At 36.2% G+C, this 18,498-nt stretch overlaps 1 protein-coding gene across 1 annotated transcript in view; it reads left to right on the top strand.

Moving 5' to 3' along the window:
- Nucleotides 1-7,817: 7,817 nt before the first annotated feature.
- Nucleotides 7,818-18,498, top strand: part of CCDC73 (coiled-coil domain containing 73) — a 48,081-nt gene continuing 37,400 nt past the window's right edge. Inside the window, exons 1-3 of the mRNA XM_066552421.1 lie at nt 7,818-7,952; nt 14,485-14,556; nt 17,939-18,010. Of these exons, the coding sequence (XP_066408518.1) occupies nt 7,821-7,952; nt 14,485-14,556; nt 17,939-18,010 (276 nt within the window). The 5' untranslated portion in view covers nt 7,818-7,820. The remainder of the gene's footprint in view (nt 7,953-14,484; nt 14,557-17,938; nt 18,011-18,498) is intronic.

Genomic DNA, 18,498 nt, shown 5'->3' on the forward strand with positions numbered 1-18,498 from the left:
CAGAAGCTGATTTGGAGTCGTGCAATAATTTCTTGGAACCTCTGTTATCACATCAACATGAAGTATTGCAGGTTGAATAAAAAAGGGCTCTCAGAGGGACTTTCCCATATGCTTTCTGGGTCATCAGTTTGCTCTTCTCTGGAATGTGTTGTTCAGCTTTCCTGGTTTTTGTGGGTGGTTTTTTTTTTTTTTCTTAATTCACATGTTGAAACAGAGCTGGAAATGTGGAGGAAATAAAAAGAAAATAAAAGTAAAAAATCCACTTAAAACCTTCTAGAGAATCAGGAAAAGGAAAACAACCAACCAAGGCCCATTGCTTCTTGACAAAGAAAATCTGAGGGTTCTAGCAGCTGAGAGTTCTTTGTTTAATGCTTTTCCCACAATTCTGTTAAAATCTGAAGCTTTGAAAAGCATTATGTCATCCAGCAGATTGTTCCTGCAATCTGAAACAATCTGTTTCAGGAGATTGCTGACAGAAGATTCTGAAACAAAGATTCCCGTGCAGCTTTTTAAGGACAATTGTTTTGCTCTCTTAAGGGGCCATTGTTGGTCTCCCACCCCAAAAGGACACGATACTTTCCTAGGCTTTGAGGAAGGTAACTTCAGAACAAGTGTACAGCTTCCACACTTAAAATCTTTGCACTTATCTAAAAGTTAAAGAAATGCCATTGATTTTAGGCCTGAAACTGCTAGTACCAGAGATAAGGACAGTTTGATGTGACTAGGGCTGTTTTATCTTTGGAAAACAAGAAGCATGAGTGTATTCACAAATCTTTTCCTTCAATAAGATGTGCTGAATTGTAGGATATCTCTTATATGGAGTATACATCTGTTATTTTAGGTCTTCAGCTGCTAGAGTGGCAAACAACATAACCTTTGCTTTCTTTCCTTTGTATTTTATACCATCTCTGTTTCAGAACTTCTGTTACAAGCCCTCTGGGTGATTCTGTCCTCTGTAGTTACAGTAAGCTAATAAAAATATAAAACTCAATATATAGGGAAGAAAATGTGAAAGGTAAATACACCTACCTTTTAAGAGTGGGTGCAGCAAAGTAGTATTAATGCACCAGTAAAAGGTTGGAGGATGTTCTCCAGAAAAGCCCTGGAGAAACAGTCTGGTCTCCAAAGGCATTGTCCCAGCACAAATTCACACTGCTGGTTATGTTGTACTTGACTCTTAGAGCAGAAAAAGCAACATACAATCCAAATTTGTGCTTGGGACAGATTTAAAAATCCCCTCGGTGCAAAGTCAAGGAAGAGAATTACTGTTCACTTTAGTCCTGTAAAGGAGAGTTTTAACTGGGTTTTTGTTCATTATTGATAAGACAGTGAGGTAGAAAGACCTTTTACACAACGTGGGAAAAGTGTTATTACGTTGTGTGTGCCTATATAATGTATGAATAAAAGATGGTTCTACAGAACATTAGTATAAAACAATATTTATAATAAAATCAGTGTAAAGCAGTCCTTTAAGAACTTTGCATTGACAATGCTACCTGATTTACTGTAAAATTTAAAAAAAATAATATAATTCTCTGTTTTCAAAAGCCACAAGTCTGCCTCATCCCTCGTTCAAATGATTTTTGATTTATTATCATCTGATTACAGAAATAAAAATAGGTTTTTATTGTCTTCTGGTTTTAAGTCTTTTTAAAGAGTCCACCTTGACGTTCTATTTTTAAGAAGAGCATAATTGTTTGTAAATGAACATCACAACACTAGTGTATTGGTCTTAGCTTTTAGAGTAAATTGTCTGGTAAGATTGGCAGTATATTTTTGAAAACTGAAAAGTTTGGGGGTATTTTGAAAAGTGATTAACTTCTAAAGCTTTTGAGGACTGTGAAGGAGGTTTTTTTTTGTCTTGTATGATTCTATAACAATTTGTAGATCATCGTAATTGCGGATGGCAATGAGTAAATACAACGATATTTTAATACAACTGTAGAAGGGCAGCTTTAAAATAGAAGTTTCACAGCAGATCCCCTTGTAGGAAGGAAGGGTTTTTGTTAAATAGCCCCATGTTGTATGCAGAGATGTAATTTCTGGAATTGCTAGAGGTATCACTGCCTTTCTGAGAAGCTGCACTCCTGTGCAAGGTTTAGCTTATTTGCTTTCATTTTTATGTGTGAATGGAGCCACTCTCAACTAATACCCAAAAGAACTGCAGAAGAAACTGCCTCAAAGGAGACAAACCCGAGACTGAACCCAGCAGAGCTCACTGAAGAGGGTGTGTACACCCCCCGATCTGGAGTGTGCCCCTCATGATGCCACTTGTAGCTCTCTGCATCCAAAATCATCCCGAAATCACCACCCAGTCCTGGGTGGTGGCTCTTTCACAGCTCAGAGGAGCTGCACAGATGGACTCTGGGTTTATCCAGATGGACTCTGGGCAAACCCAGGGAGCTGGTTGGCTTTGGGTGATGGCTGCTGCACACAAATTGCTGCTTTTCCCAACAAAGATGGTATAATTCTTGTAGGAAGATGAGGGATGGAGGAGAAAATGAAAAATAACATTTGTCTAGCAGTCCCTAAATTGAAGGATCAAACTTCAGGCAAGGTCAAACATAACTACATTAGATATTTTTCAGCCTGTAGAAGTTTAAAAATAATAACCCTACCTACAGAAAATTTCTGGACTTCAAGTAGAAAATAAAAAGCACCAATAGTGATAGGGAGAAAGCTGCCTTCAAAAATTATAATTATTTTTTAAAATAAAATTGAGCCCAAGAAATTTAAGACCTAGTAAAATACACGTTAGGCTACCTAAACCTTTACATACAGGTTCTTAGCAATGGTTCTTAAAAAAATGTGTCATAATCTAGTTGTCTTTTGTGTGGTGTCTTTACCCAATTGTTTCACAGTCCACATTTTATGACACTGGGTGCCAGCAGGTTTTTGTATCATTCAGGAATCCCACCTGGCTTATGTGAGACAGACATGATGTGTGGAATCTGGAAAACAATGAACATGTGATTTGTTTTCCCAGTTCCTTCTGGTGAGCTCTTCCTAGCAGAATGATGGAGTCTGGGCTTTTATGCTCCTTTGCTACAGCTGGCTGCTTGTTTTCAAATTCCTAAACTTATATCTGAACTATAACTTCAGAAAATTTTAACAGAACTTAAGGATTTCTCTAATTTTGGGGTTTTTGATATAACAATGGATTCTGGGCAAATCTGCTTTTAGTTGTCTCCAGTACAAGAAGGTGTGTCAACAGTATCCAAAAGACATTTCCTTGAAAAGTGAAAATGGATTGTGAGACTTACTGTTTTGTTTTTTATCAAACAGGCAGATCCCCTAAATGTATTTCAGTCTTGAATGATCACAAGAGGTACCTTATCCTGTGTAGGGAGATTATTTATTTATCTATAATAATTATGTCTCATATAAAATTCCATCATACTGTGCCATTTTTTGCATAAATATTTTAAAAATTAATTTCATTTAAAAGCAAACCAGTGTTTTATACTCTTCAGTTGAACATGACAAAAATCTGGGTTATGCTTTGTTACCCAGTAACCTGACTTGATGGTTCCCCAGCAGCACTAACATCTTGACCACAGAGTAACTCAGCATATTTCGGTTTAAATCCTAGCTGGAGACACCTGTTTATGTGGGTGTATTAGGTATGCTCTGTGCCTGATGAATTAATCTCAGTTGCATAAACCTTTGTACTGTTTTTCACAAATAGTCATAGAAATGTTTCTTACAGCTAAAAGGGCAGTTTTAGTAGGCTACACCTGAAGCACAGAGGTGATAGTGCTGATTCTTGTAACTTGTGTGTCTGCATCTGGTGGGGATAGTCATCTTTTTATGGCCATAAGAAGTTTTTAATAAGAAGTTATTAGAATTAAACAGGTGAACTTTGTCTATTATTATTTTCATTCCTCAGTTTCATCAAGCACAGAATTTCATACTTATGCTTCAGTGTAATTTTTCTGGAGGCAGCATTTGCAAACACCTTAGGTTATGTTGGAGCAGATGTTTTGTCTCCCTGTGTGTAGATAAGTACCGATAAACAAACAAATAAAATCAATTTTTATTTATTAAGGTAGAAACAATCTCAAAAACTGGGCCAGCCTATACCGAAATGCCATAAATCACCCTGTTTCTAAAAAGAAAGTGTTGCAAAAGCGTACCTGAAGGGGGTTTTGTAGAGAAATACTATCAAATGGTGCCCACATGCCCTGTTGGAATGTGTTAAGTTAGAGAGCAGGGGGAAGGTATTTCCAGGCAGTTTTTGTAAGCTATTGCTCTCGGTCGCACTGCTGGCGTTTGAGTGTTTGAGTTAATATCAAAGCCTGCAGTTGTTATTGTGCTAAAGTGATAGTGTGAAATTGATGCTGTTATACTATAACAATAAGGACGTGACTCATGTATTTTATGTACACATGCATTCAACTGTAGTGACAAATGGCTTCATGCTGTGTGATTAAATGCATATTAGCATTTGCCCTAGGCATTTGATTATTACCATCTTTACTTCATTACATTACCACACTGTATGGCCATATAATTTATAAGATAATACAGACATCACTTTGTTGCTGATAGGAATTATTCTGTTTTATGGATGGTGTCCTTTAATTTTGCCTTTCATGGATTATAAAATTGGTTAATATCTGCTGAAGTGAATCACTGGAGAAGCAAATAAAGATGTTGGCCTCAGGTCACAGTGTCATTTGTGATACTGGCAAAATCTTACAGCCTCATTTATCCCTGTACATGATTGATAACACCATGGGTTAAATGGAGAAAGCTTTGCTTCCATTAAAGGATCATCATGAATGAAGACCTCCCACTTAAAAGTCAGGCATGATGAGAAGACAAGAGACTATCTACAGGTCAAATTAAATAACTTAAATAATTTAAGTGGAATGACAGTGTAATTTGTTCATTCTGTGTTATTACCCTGACCCCTATCAGGCTTATAGGCTAACTTACTTTCTAGTGTAGGGTATTTAAGATGTAATTTTTAATAAGTGCTTTTCAAAGATATAAAGCCCTTTATGGCACTTAAAATTATGTTAAAATTGATTTTTTAATGTGCTTTTTAAAAAGTAATTTTTGTCCTTATTTTGTTAAATGTAAAATGAGTAATAGGAAAGCAAATGTAGTAAATACTTCAAAATAGAAACTTTAGTCTTTCACTTTTAAAATGTTATCCATGTATGGTTTAGATATTTTAAAAATTATTTTATAGGTATTCTGACAAATACCAGTTACTATTATTTGGAAATTCCTTTGATTTGATACAAGATTTTTTTTTTGTATTTTCTGTGGTGAAGGGCATTTATTATTTATCCTGTATCTTTACGGTAGTTCTGGATTGTTGTATTAATGTGTAATATCAAAAGTAGGTATTTTATTAATAGGAAGGATAATTTAAATTCTTTTCAAACTTTATTATTACATTTTGTATATTTTTGTTCTAGGCAGGCACAGTGTAAACTCGCTGGCAGGTGCTGAGTTTTTTGAGCGCTCGGAGGTGGAAGGGACCGCAGGGGAGCCCCGGGGAGGGCAGGAGGAGTGTGTGTACCCCCCCTGCCCCTCGCAGCTTTCAGCAGCAGCAGCTGCGGAGCGTTTTGTGGCAGTCCCGGCAAAGCAGCCAGAGTGCAAATTGCCCGTGAGGAAACAGCGCTGTCAGCGTGAAGGGCTGGGTGAGGACTCAATGAGCTTCACTCGCGGAGCGTTTATCCCCTCTCACCACCGCATTAGGGAGGGAAAGTCTTGTTCGTCAAGAGCTCCTGCTGAGATCACTGAGCTGAGAGAAAGCTCTGCATGCCTCAGGCCCCTTTGCTTCTGTTCCTTGGAGTACAGCATTGGTTTGAAAGTATCCCCTTGGGAAGATAATTCTCAGGTTGCTTCTGTAATGGGAAGGAAAATCACAAGCCCCAGTGTGTATCAGTTAATGTACACTCTTCTGCTGGTTGGCCTGAATAGGAACAATTTCCTAACAGAAGTGCACTTCATCAAGTGCTCCTGTCCTTGTAGGGTGAATCCTTTTTCTGAACCAAGTTTATCCCTTATTAACACAGGCTACCAACTTCTTCATTTGATAACAGCACAGTCTTGTAAAAGTTCATCACTCTAGGATTTCACCAACTCCAAGCCTGGAACATCAGCTAACAGCAATATAATTAGACCATGTTTTAACATTTGTTTGTAAAAATCCTACCCTTAGCATGATGAGCAGTGAAATCAAATGGCTCTGTGCTTAGTTTATTGTGCATAATATTGGCATTTTTATTAGATTTGTAGTTATGGTCATCTTCCAATACTTGATATCAAACGTTTGTGGTAGTTCTTCATGTAGTGGTACAGCATGTATCAGTAAGAAAACAATTTTGAAAACTTGAGTGAAAGAAACAAAATTTTTTAATGTGCTTTTAGGAGAGTCGGATTTATTTTATTCTAAGTTCTTAGGCTAAAGTAAAAATAGTAGGTTTTTTATCCTAATGTATTGCTTTTAAAAAAATCCAAACAGCTTCAGTCTACAACGTCTGCAAATTGCCTGCACGATGCCTGATTCATGTTGGCACATTGACACAACAGATTTGTTGCCTGAAGTGCTACATGTTTGTACATGGTTCTTATTCAGGCTTTATTTGCTGCCTCTTCAGAAGTCCTTCTAACATACATATTTTGACACTGACAAAAGAATTTATATACTTCATATTGAACAGTTCAGTATTAGTCATATGTTTTAAAATGAAAGACAAAAATGAGCCTGATTGTTTTGGTTTTAGCAAAACCATTGCTTTACTAACAGAGTAACTTTCGTGGTGGGGCAGCTAAACAAGGAGTCAATCTATTATCCATGACCAAGCAGCTTAAATGTGATCTATGTTAGAGTTTTATTTAGACAACAGAAGAAAAAGTGGTGAGCCCTGATTTGTAGTTGTTATGGCCCCATGATACAGACCAGGTCTCTGCTCTTCCTGCAGGAATTCCTTCCTAAGGGTTCTGTGGCAGCAGCCAGGTCAGCCATAACTCCTGTGCTCTGCCCCTGCCTCTGTAATTCTTGGTGCAGAAACACAAGGGGTGTGTCTGGCAGGGAGAGCATCGGGTGTTCTAGTGCACTGCTGACAATTCAGTCTCAAGGATTAAAAAATACCATCTGGGAAAAACAGGGGAAATAGCTGCAGTTGTTACGTTTTTGTGAATAAAATGCTGAGTGTTGTGGTCACCTCTGGTGTCTCTAACAGACTTGCTTTGTCCTTACAGAGGCACCTGGGGCTCCTGTTTGTGTAACTCTGCTTGACAGCAGTTGATGCAGCTGGCTCAGAATACAACATTTTGATATAGGATTTGTAGGAAGAGAATGAGAAAGACACCTTGATAAAATTCAGATGCAGAGACTGCAAGCATTACCTTAAATCCCTGATTTCAGACCAAGGATCTCTTTTAAAATTGGGCCTGTCTTGTGATCTTGAATGTAGGCAGCAACTTTTTCATGGCATGATGTGTGTGTTGCAGCACCTTCATGTCAGTGCAGGGCAGTAACTCTGGGAAAAAAAACCTCTACTACTTCTGTCTGCTCATCAAAGTTTTTGCTTAAAACCAAAACCAAGCCAAATAAATACAGAGGAGAAGCGAAGGAATATTGTGAATTACTGATAAATCTGTTTGCTTTTTTCTACAGTAGTGCACATTACTTTAAAATAAAAATATTGTTAATTACATAGATACTATAAGTAGTAGTTTTACTCTTGCAAAAAGATTCTGCCTCCATATTTGAAGGTTTTGCAGTTTGAGTATTCTCTTACAGATAAACTGGAGAGGAAATGCCTGTCTTTATTTTGCAGAAAGGAGCTCAAAGAATGGAGGAAGACTTGAAAGCACAGGCACTTGAATCTGCTCTTCCAAGTCCATCAGAGACTTTACTTTCCATTCGACTGTTAGACTTTAAAACAAGTTTATTGGAGGCAATAGAAGAGCTGCGTATCAGAAGGGTAAATTTCTTTATATTGGGTTTGGTCTTTCTTTGTCTTATTTCTGTCTCTCTGTAGGTGATCCTAGAAAATGCTGCATAAGTGTGGTTAACCTCATGCTGTATTTTAAGTGATTCACCAACCAGGGTTTTGTTTAAAAATATAATGGGTTTAGGTATTGGGTGTGTTACAGATTTTCCTGTCGACAGCACAAAGGCAACAGGGTTGTATGGGAATGAATTTGGTTTTTCTGTAACAACATAAGAAGTTGCTAGAGTTGATTATCAGTTGATTAAAACTACATTAAATTGTTGTCTTCCATTATAATTCTTCTCTTTAAGAGCAGTGTTTGATGCAAAATGAAAAGAAGGAATCCAAGTGTTTTCCAAGTCCCCAAGTCTTTCTTTTTTCATAATTGATTTGCCATTTGCCAGAAAAGTGGTGATTTTGGCTGTTAACTTGTGTTTTTCAGAATTACCTCTGTGGGCAAAAAGCTAGATTAAAACCACTTTATTTCACCAGTTTGACATTGCTAAACTATAGAGCTAGATCCCTACAATAAATAGTGTATTGAGTATTAGGGCTGGGGGTGTTTTGTTTTTGAAATGATCTTGTAGTAGTACCAAGGTAAAATTGCTTCTGTGCTGGTAAAGGCAGCTGTTTTTTCTTGTAGTTAATTTGTCACTTGTATTTTTCTGTGGTTACTTTTTCAGTTGTGTGTATGTAAACATTTCTGTCTATTTCTCCCCTTAGGCTTTCTGAGCTGTTATGTGTATTGAAAGACCTAAAGTGTATTTTTTTCTTCATCTGATGCATTTGACCTGTTCAAAAGATGTGTATTATTAGTTTTAATATATTAGTATTGGTGACATGCTTGATTTATGCTTATTTTGATCTAAGTGAAATGCTATAATCCTCTCTTTAAAAGCCATAAACAAAAGAATGACTGCCATTAAAAAGAAAAAAGAAGAGAGAAGGGCTGCATGAAGGTACTTTCTTGGTGTAGTACTGTTAATGCCCCCATGGTGTGATCCCCAGACTTATGTTTCAGTGGTAGTGTTTAGTCTAGTCAAACTATTTTAGTATTAAAAGTAAAAACTGAATAATTTAACTTTATTATTCAATATATTATTATATCTAAAAATAGCTGTAATAAGAAGAATTTTTATTATTGTTAATATATCAGAGTATCCTTTTCTTTAGAAGACTGCTTAGCTGAATTTATATGGTTAACTCAATGGTAGCACTTTTCAATGCACTTGCTCAGAGCCTAAATTGTTCATAGAATGCCATGGGATTTCATCTTTTGGCATTTCCCGTTGGGTTTTTATGCCTGCTTTGTGTCTGCTATGCTACAAGAGTTTGTGGCTGTGATTTTGTAAAAGTTGTCTCAGCAGGGTGAGTAATTTTTTGCCTTGAAATGATTCTTAGTTTCAAAATTAATGCAAATGCTAAGAGCCAGTTTCACAGTTAAGACATGGTGCTAAGTTTGTAAAATAGCTGTGGTTTTCTTTACCCTCAAAAACTACATACATACATATGTATTTACCTGTTTAGTTTGAAATTTAGGTTAAAAACTAAGCATTTTACAGACAGCCAAATTGAAATCTTGGAGTGTCCTTGAATGCATTTTTGATTGGTTTTGATAGTTCAGGGCTACTTGCTTAGTATGTTTGAAGCTTGGAATATAAAACATAAGTATTCTGAAGATGCAAGAGTTATTGAGTAATGTGGCTTATGCCTAGTGGCATTCATTTTTATCTTTTAAAGTAGAATTTTGGATGGATGTTTTTGCTTTAGAATACCCCTAAAAAACCCTCTCCTCATTTTAGCTATGATTTTCTTACGAATTCAGTCAATGTCAGCTTACTTTGTAAATTTTTAATCAGCCCTGAGAGAAAGGTAGTGAATAAACCAAAATACAGGGATAACTCAGAGAATTACAGTGCTTGTCTTGCACTAACATGCTGATTTTTCCATGGCCATGAATGAAACACAAAATCTGTGTCATCTGCTCCATCAGAAAGTGGAGTGAAAGTGAAAATTCTGCAGGTTTCTTACTATTGCTTCCACTTCCTTCCCAGGTTGCTTGTGAGGTTCAGTAGACTGATAACCTGAGGGAGGCGCTAGAGCCAGTGCCATGGATTTTACTCTCAAATATTTGTCTTTGACCTCTGGTTTCGCCTCAGATGAGATTATTTTACCTCTCTTTGCTTCTGTTTTTCTTCCCATTATTGGTCTTGCTTGTCACTTCAACAGGAGACTCTTTGGTACAGGACCTGTTGTGTATTTTGAGTTAATAAAGTGTCTGGAATGGTTGGTTAAGCTGCAGTACAAATTCAGATTAATAAATTTGTGGATGAAATTATCCGTGTGAAGCTAATAAAAAGCAAACTCTTAAATATGAAAATATTTTGAGAGATTTGTTGCAATCCTTACTCAATGTCATGATATTGTAGGTAAACTCTCAAAAATTGTGTAGAAGAGTTGCTCAGAGTAAGGGACTGTTCATCAGTTCCATCTTCCAGAGGAAATCCCAATCCTTGATAGCTGTGCAAATTTGTTCTAAAGATTAATTGCTTAAATGATTATACTTGATGCAGCTTCACTTTGTTCCTTTGGCTATTCACAGGGTTTTTGATCTCCATAGGAATTGACATAATATGAATATGTAAGTAATTAAAAGCCACAAAAATTGTATTTCTCTTTCCCCTGCCCCACAGGGATTACTTCAGACTCCAATAGCTGGAATGTCTTCTGTTTCTTCCAGTTTAGCTTTCTCACTCATCCAGCACTGACCACTGACCCCTTTGTGCTGGATATCCCCTTCACTTACTTCCATGTCTGTCAGTCTTGCTCTGTAGTCAACTGAGTGCCTTTTCTTCCTAACAGCCTTTTAACTGGATTTCATCCCTAAGTGTAAATTAGGGATTTTTTTTAGTAAAATGACACAAGGACAGTATTGGGAAAAAAAGTAAGTATGTGGATTTAAGAGAATAAACAGCACTGAATTTCAGATCTCATGAATGTGACATCCTTGATATTGTTGTCTGAGTCAGCAAGCAGTGTATTAGATCATAATTTCTCTGTTTGTGAATAATGTGGCTTTTGATTAGAAACTGATTACTTGCAGTTGGAGACTGTTCTAAGTATCAATGCAGACCTTTCCAGGATTATAATTTGATAGCAGAGATTAAATATAGAGTAATTGTAACCTCTGCAGTGGAGTCAAAGACAAGGAAAAATAGTGGTTGGTACAAATTTTTGTGTCTCTGCATCTGAAAAATGGAAAGTTTTTTGAGAAGAGATTCCAAATACAGGTTACAATTATTTTTTATTAACTGTCATAACTATGAAAATCCAACCATGTTTTATCGGAAACTAAAGGTAGAATAATGCTTCTATAAATATCTTCTCTCCTTTTAACATTTGTCCTGGAAACAAAACTTAAGAACAATATCCATGAGATCTACTAAAAATTGTACTGGTCTGCTTCATTCATGAAGGAATTTCCAATGATAGTATGAAAGAATCAGAAATTGTAGTTTCTCTGAGTACTGTTTGACCTGCATGAAAATTGGATGTGCAATTTTGTAGGAGGGAGACTGTAAGTTTAAAAAAGATAATAAAAGTACCTAGCAGCAGTTTTGGCTGCTTGGACATGAGCCAGCTGTACTCTGTTCCTAAATCTGTTCAGGGTCAAAATCGAGGGGGCTTGACCAATCCACAGCCCATCTTGTAAAACTACAGCCTGAAGCAAACACTTTAAAGAAGGCTTGACACTTTCTAAAGGTTATAACGAGTAAATAAACCATCAAATTACTCCTCCTTTATTGTTATGGTAGTCTTTTTTTATAAAAACACTTAAATCCATGTAGTCCTAAGGCATCTAATAAAAAATGAACACTTTTAAGGTTTGGTGGGTATTTGATCCCTTATCAGAGTTACATACAATATTGTTCTCCTAAGTATAACAAAAACATTTTTGTCTTATTAAACAGCTGATAGAACTTCTAAAAAAAAGAAAAAAGTGCTTCACACAAGTTTTAGAAGCTTTCAATTCAAAATGGGTAAACTATAAATGTCCTTTGGAAGATGTAAAAATGATGGATAAGGTTTATAACTGTTGGCGATTTCATGTGAGAACATTTTTATCATGTAATTGTCATTCTCAGTTTAAGTATTTATGATGTTTATTTTCTCAGCCATAGTTACATACATGCACATTTTTGATAGATTCCAGAGACACCTTTATAATTTGGGAGTAAGTTGGAGGAGTGTTGTTCACTTACAACTTTGCTTCTTATCCTCTTAGGTGTTCACAGCAAAGGGCTCACTTAAAATGGAATTTAAGGCCATTTTCTTACCATTTTGAGAAAGACTTTTGCTAATAATATATCATTTTCATAGCATTTGTTGCTTAATAACAGAAAGGATTGAGGATCACAGCTTTTTAAAAGCTTCAAGCCAGTCTCATTTGGTTTTGTCACTCATGGGAAATTAGGGGATGTATTTTCCTTAAGTACTTATAGAATAGTACCAGAAAAAAAAAAATCATTGCAGCAATGCATCACTGTTTGTTAAAGCAGAACTGGGAATCCCTGATAATCTTTTAAGTTCTCTTTTTTTTTTAACCATAAGTCCTATGAAATCTTTCAGTTTCTTCTCCATCTGTATTCTACCAGTATATATCAGAGAAGCAAAAGCTAAAGGACTTTTCTCTGGTTCTCTGTGAGACAGATTTTAGTTTTAAATGCCTATTCAGTATTTTGTATGTAAAATTCACTTGACAGCTGAGGCATATATTTAGAATCTCTGCAAGAATCTTGAAATGCTTGGGAGTGGCCTCCTGTGGAAAGAAGTGTGCTTCTCTACACACGTGTGCCTGTAAACTATCTGCTAATCAAGAAAGTCAGTTTTGACCCTAAAACCCTATAAAAGATGTCAATGTCAAAAAACTATTTTGAATCACTTGGGACATATTTGCTTTTTTGTTTCTGTTGATAAGTAGTGGGACTATGAATCAAATACTGTACTAAGTGAGAAAGGGTTGCAAAATCTGCAAAACTGTTTTGCATCAATTGTTGAAGTGTTGTAAATATCCTTGAATCAGAAACTTGGAACCCTTACTCATGTTGGGCTTCAGAAAGAATTGCAGTGTATTTTATAGCCAAAAAATTTTGTGTAATCTTCTTCACTTGGGAAGGAGAAAGAGCCTCCATTTGTTCTTTCTGTGTGTCAGGAAAGGTGTTGCTTCATCCAGAGCTGGGATCTTTTTAGTCTCATGGCAAATAATAGCGTTCATGGTATTGCATATCATTAGAATTGTACTTAAACCCCAGTGTTAAGAGAATTAACCTTTTGATGTCTTTTATTTTTTATTAGAGAGAGATCCATGGCCTTTTTTTCCCAAGTTGTGACTGTTTCCTAAAGGTTCTAACCAATTTCTGAGGAGTGAGTCGCTTCAAGAGTACTTAAATTTTTCCAACAATTAAGATGGCGAGATTTAAACTATAGTGAAGTTGAACTTAAAAACAGCATAAAATTGGTGCATAATATATCAAAATGCACAGTTCAAGTACTGAGGGTATTCTTTTACCCTCATACAGTGAGCTTGGCCCTTGCTGGACCTCAGTAAATGTTATTCATGCAAGGATTCATCAAAGAGAAGTCAGGCTTACCTTAAAGTGGTGGCTTTCCCAAGCTGGCTATCAGTGTGCAGAGCAAAGTGGGAGAGCAGCCTTTGGAAGTTCAGTGGCACATTAGTGCAGCTCTCCAGGTCCTTGGAGGATATTCATTATTTTGACTGTGTGCAAAAAACAGGACAGTGCTGAGTTGCTTATGACATGCATCAAAAACCTGAATATTGTTCTTGCAGGAAGTTGTGACTGTTCATAAGGAAACCTTTTGTTCTTCCTTTTTTTTGAGTACTGGATTTGTGAAGGAAGGCCAGTGCTCATAAAAATTGGACTCCAAAGGGAAGCTGATTTCTGTTGGGAAAAATTAACTTTAATACCAGAGTGTTTCAGGAAAATGCCAAAGTATTTAGCAACTGTGATTATCAGAAGGTAACTCTCATTTGTTATCAAAAGTAATAGTTGGATTCTTGACACAAGTGCTTCTGACAAGAACAAGGATCTGTAACACCTCCCTGTGGATGATGGGAGAAACTTTGGACTTTAGTAATGGTCTTCTCAGATTTTATGGTAGCTCATCTTATCAGAAATGTGTTGATTACCAATGATTCTGTTTCAGTTTCTTTTGGTAGGTCAGAAGGCTTCTTGGCACAGAAGATAATGATAAATATATCTCTTTTTCCATAATAACAGAAGTAACCACTGACAAAAACTTTTCAGCTGTCCTAGGAGATGTCACAAAGAATAAAGATTCAGATGCTTTGAGCTGAATATTTAAGATGCCCCGAATTTTCTGAGTCATTAATTATAATTATCTGTATCATTGACTACAAGGGATTCTTGAAGCACTTTTGCATCTCACTGAATTTCTCTTCATTTCAGTGTTTTGACTTTTTTTAATATTTGTTTTTAACTAGGAAACAGAAAATAATTATGAAGACCAAATAAACAAAATTGTTATAGAGAAACAGGAACTTGAATGGCAGAAGGTAACTTTCCTGCGTGCTTTCAGTGTTTTAGCTGCTGAGATTTAATTTTAATGTGTTAACGTAAATTGTGATTTGTTACAATTCCTCTTTATAGAGCTATTTTTATTTCAGTAGTAGAATGTTCTAGCCAGTAGCTTATTATTTAGTCATGAACATCTGTAGCTTTTATTTTGATTTGGATTGTGCCCAGCTTAGCAATGTTTTTAACAAGAAAATGTAATAATATTTGGCATGACTTGGCAATCTTCAGTCAAAAGAGATGGAAATACTGAAGCAGGAAGATATTTGGCTGAATCTGAGGCACGTTGACACGTGAGTGTGGGGGAAGCTGTGTAGCAGCTTCTCTGTTCTATGCTTGGCTTTGGCAAGTGCAAATATCAGTGCAGCAACCAACTTCACTTGCAATTTCTGGAAGTGGAGATTTTCCCAGAAAGTTATTTTGAACGTGAACTTGTATGTTATCCATACTCAGAGGTAGTCTGTCAACTTTTAAATGTTGAGAATGAAGTATTCAGCAACATAAGTCTGACATTCTTCTCAGAGTTAGGGCTCCTGAGGTTATGCTTTGCTAGGAAATGCATTCCCTTCTTTAATACAATCAAACCCATGACCCCTGTCACTAGGGCACAAGATAAAAGGCTTCACTCCGTATATTTTACAACCCCAGAAAAAACAATAATTTCAGCTCTATCCTTGATCTTGGGATATTTAACATCTTAGTTGTAAAGGAAGGCTATTTCATCTTGGAGTTCATCCTAACCATCTTAAATTAATAATCCTAACTCTGTGCTTTTCTTTCTTGAAAGATATATATGTGCACACAGAAACAGGAAACATTTTCTATTTGTAAAAGCAAGAGTGCTTTCAATTTGTAACCCTTCTTTGCTTTTCTTAACCTAGCTTTGCAGTGCTTAGTATTCTGGGTTCAAAAGGGAGGATTCCCACCCATTCTAAGACCTTAACAGCAATTTAATGTACCACTCATAAAAGGATGGGACTTACAGGTAGTGAGGTGAACTCTGTTCCTGTGCTTTGCACTTAAGCATTGGCACATGGCAAAGCTGATCAATGAGTGGTAGATTTTGAGAACTTCATGTGAGCAAATTTTCTGGACCTTCAAAGGAACAAGCTAATACGAATTTCCAATCCTAGAGACTCCAGTAAGATGGAAATTCTAAGTATGACATTTAAATTGAATTTGTGACCTGGTTGTTTCTGAATGCAGAATCATACTGACCACAGCAGTAGTTCAATAAGTAGACATCTTCCTGTGGTTTATCAAAGGTTCTGTTTTACCATTTCCTTCATGGATTTCTGTTCCAGTCAACATTCCTGTCATTCATTTTATTTTACCTAAAATTTAGCTAACTATTTTGAAATGAAGCTAAGTCATATTACAATATTACAACTTATCTACATTTTATAAATATACTGTGGCTACTCTTGAAAAAAATACACTCAAGCAGGGAAGACAGAATAACTGGAGAATATATTCCTTTAAATCTAGTGGGTATAGTCATCCATTATAATACTACAATATCAAAACTGATTTTTTTCATATTTAAAACAACCCTCTGCTTTTTTCTTCAGTCTTACTGCATCACACATACATGGTATATATGGAAAACTTCTTCCAAGCCTGAATTTCTGACAGAGATAATAGAATAATTTTATTATTTTATTATCATTCATCTGATAATAGAAGCATTTTATCTGATAGTCTGTGTGTGAGGCTTGTTAGAAAATGAATATTTGTAGACACTGCCCTGTCTTTTTGAAAATAAAATACCTCACTTGAATATACAGTACAAGAAAGTAGTATGTTATAAAGAGTTCAGCATTGGGTTTTTTTCCATTACATCTATGATAAAGTTATATAAAGGATGATTGTTTAATGAAACCAGACTTATACCTACATAATTTATTCCATGCTATTGACTTGAATTCCTGTATTTTGTAGTGCCATCTTAATTTGGCAGCACTGTGGATATAAAATCTTATTCCTGTGGTGAGCAGGAGTACTGCAGTGGGAGTAGTTGATTTTTTGTGCCTGCAGTACTTTCCTGCCTTGCTACTTCACATGCCTGTCACCCCCTGGAGAACCTGTCCTTGGACACAGGGCTGAGGGGCAACCCCAGGAAAACATTTCTCAGGACTTCTGTGTGCTTCTGAACATTCAGTTATGTACTGTGCATTGTTTGTTGCACACAAACCAAAGCTTCCTCTACGCATGATGAGTTAAGTAAATGGATATGGAACACCTTATCTCCTTGGATTCTTGTCTCTGGCAAAAGGCTCTTTTGTTCAGGTTCTTGCTTGTACAATGTGAAAGCAACACCAGCTTGCTGGAGAAAACAGCAATTTTGGAAGGGACTTTGTTTAAAAACTCAATTTTTATTAAGGCAGAAGAAGAAATTTGACTCCTTGTGTGTGAAACAGATTTTCAAATTATTTTCTCCCATTCATTCTTTTTAATAATCTCAATTTATATTTATTTTTGTGAAGTCATTAGTGGATTAGTGTGTTTCCTGCTACTCACTAATATTTTCTAAGCTAAACACTCATCTGTATTTTGAGATAGCTGTTCAGGGACAGAGCCTTTCAACTACTTTTACCTAATATTTCAGTGTTTAGAACTGAAAAACCTGGTCTTCCATGCATACCTTCATGGTAAAGGTGAAGTATCTTATAAAGAAGCATGATGCTTAAAGATCTTGGAGATTTCCATCTTGCAGAGTGGAGTATTAGCCTATGAGATTATAATATGAAATAATAATACAAAAAAAGTACATCCTCACTAATTTTCTTGTTTTTACGGATGAGAGTAAAGCCAGGCTGGAGGGTGATAAGAACCTCATACTATTGCCTTATACTTAGTTATTTCTGGCTTCCTTCAGCTCTTTCAAGTAGCTTGTTAAATGACTAAAATCTAACTATAAACAGAATAACAGATAGTTAGTTTTCAATGGGATTCTATTTTTAATGGCCATTAAAATTCTGTTGTAACTACCTGGACCAGCATCAAGGTTCTGCCTTGAGCTGGCAGTGGATGTGGGTTGTTTCTGCAGGCTGATGGGATGGGTAGGAGTTGCTCACAGACATCCTAGTCAAAGGTCTGTATTCCAGAGGGGAGAATTGTTACCTGTTAAGAGTGAAAGAGAAGCTGTTACCAAAAAGACAATTACCAGTTAAAAAATGCATTTTTGTTTAGTCTTCGGGGTTTTTTAGTCAATTGTATCATTCTAGAAATATTTAACAATAAATATTACATATTTATTGTTAAATAAATATCGCAATAAGTCAGCCTTTTCTTGGAATACTTGATATATAATTTGCTCTCAGATAATACTTTACTCATGCTGTTGTTTTTTCACATGAGCAGGAAACTCTGCAGCATCAGACCGACACGCTGCAACAACAAAACAAAGAAGCTATGGCCGCTTTTAAAAAACAGGTAACAAAATAAAGCCTTTGGCTTTGACTGTGGGATTTTAAAATACAGTGGCATCATAGCAAGTTATCAGCTGGTATGAAAATATTTTTCTATTGCATATAAAATGTTAGAATATACAGCTCAGGACAGAGCTCATTTCCTTTCTTCTGGCCACACCATTATGCTTGTGTTTGTAGTTCTTGCCAGATGCCCCTCCTCCTGGCATTTTTCATTTTTATATTTCAAAAACCTCCTAGAGAAGATAATGCTTCTTCTAACACTTTCCTCATTCTGTTTTGCTTTGTTTGGCTTTTCCCCTCTAATTTAGCATGACCTCTGCCAGGGTAGATTCATAAACCATGGTAAAAGATCTGCCACACAAATTATCCTGCCCAACATTTAAAAGTGTGTTTCACTCTTGTGTTTTATTCTCCATATTACAGTGAGCAAACACAAGAGCTGAGAGACCTTGCAGAGAATGTTCATAGGAGCTGAAACTGTTGCCCATG

This window comes from Molothrus aeneus, chromosome 6, assembly GCF_037042795.1.
Source record: "Molothrus aeneus isolate 106 chromosome 6, BPBGC_Maene_1.0, whole genome shotgun sequence".
NCBI classification, from domain to species: Eukaryota; Metazoa; Chordata; class Aves; order Passeriformes; family Icteridae; genus Molothrus; species Molothrus aeneus.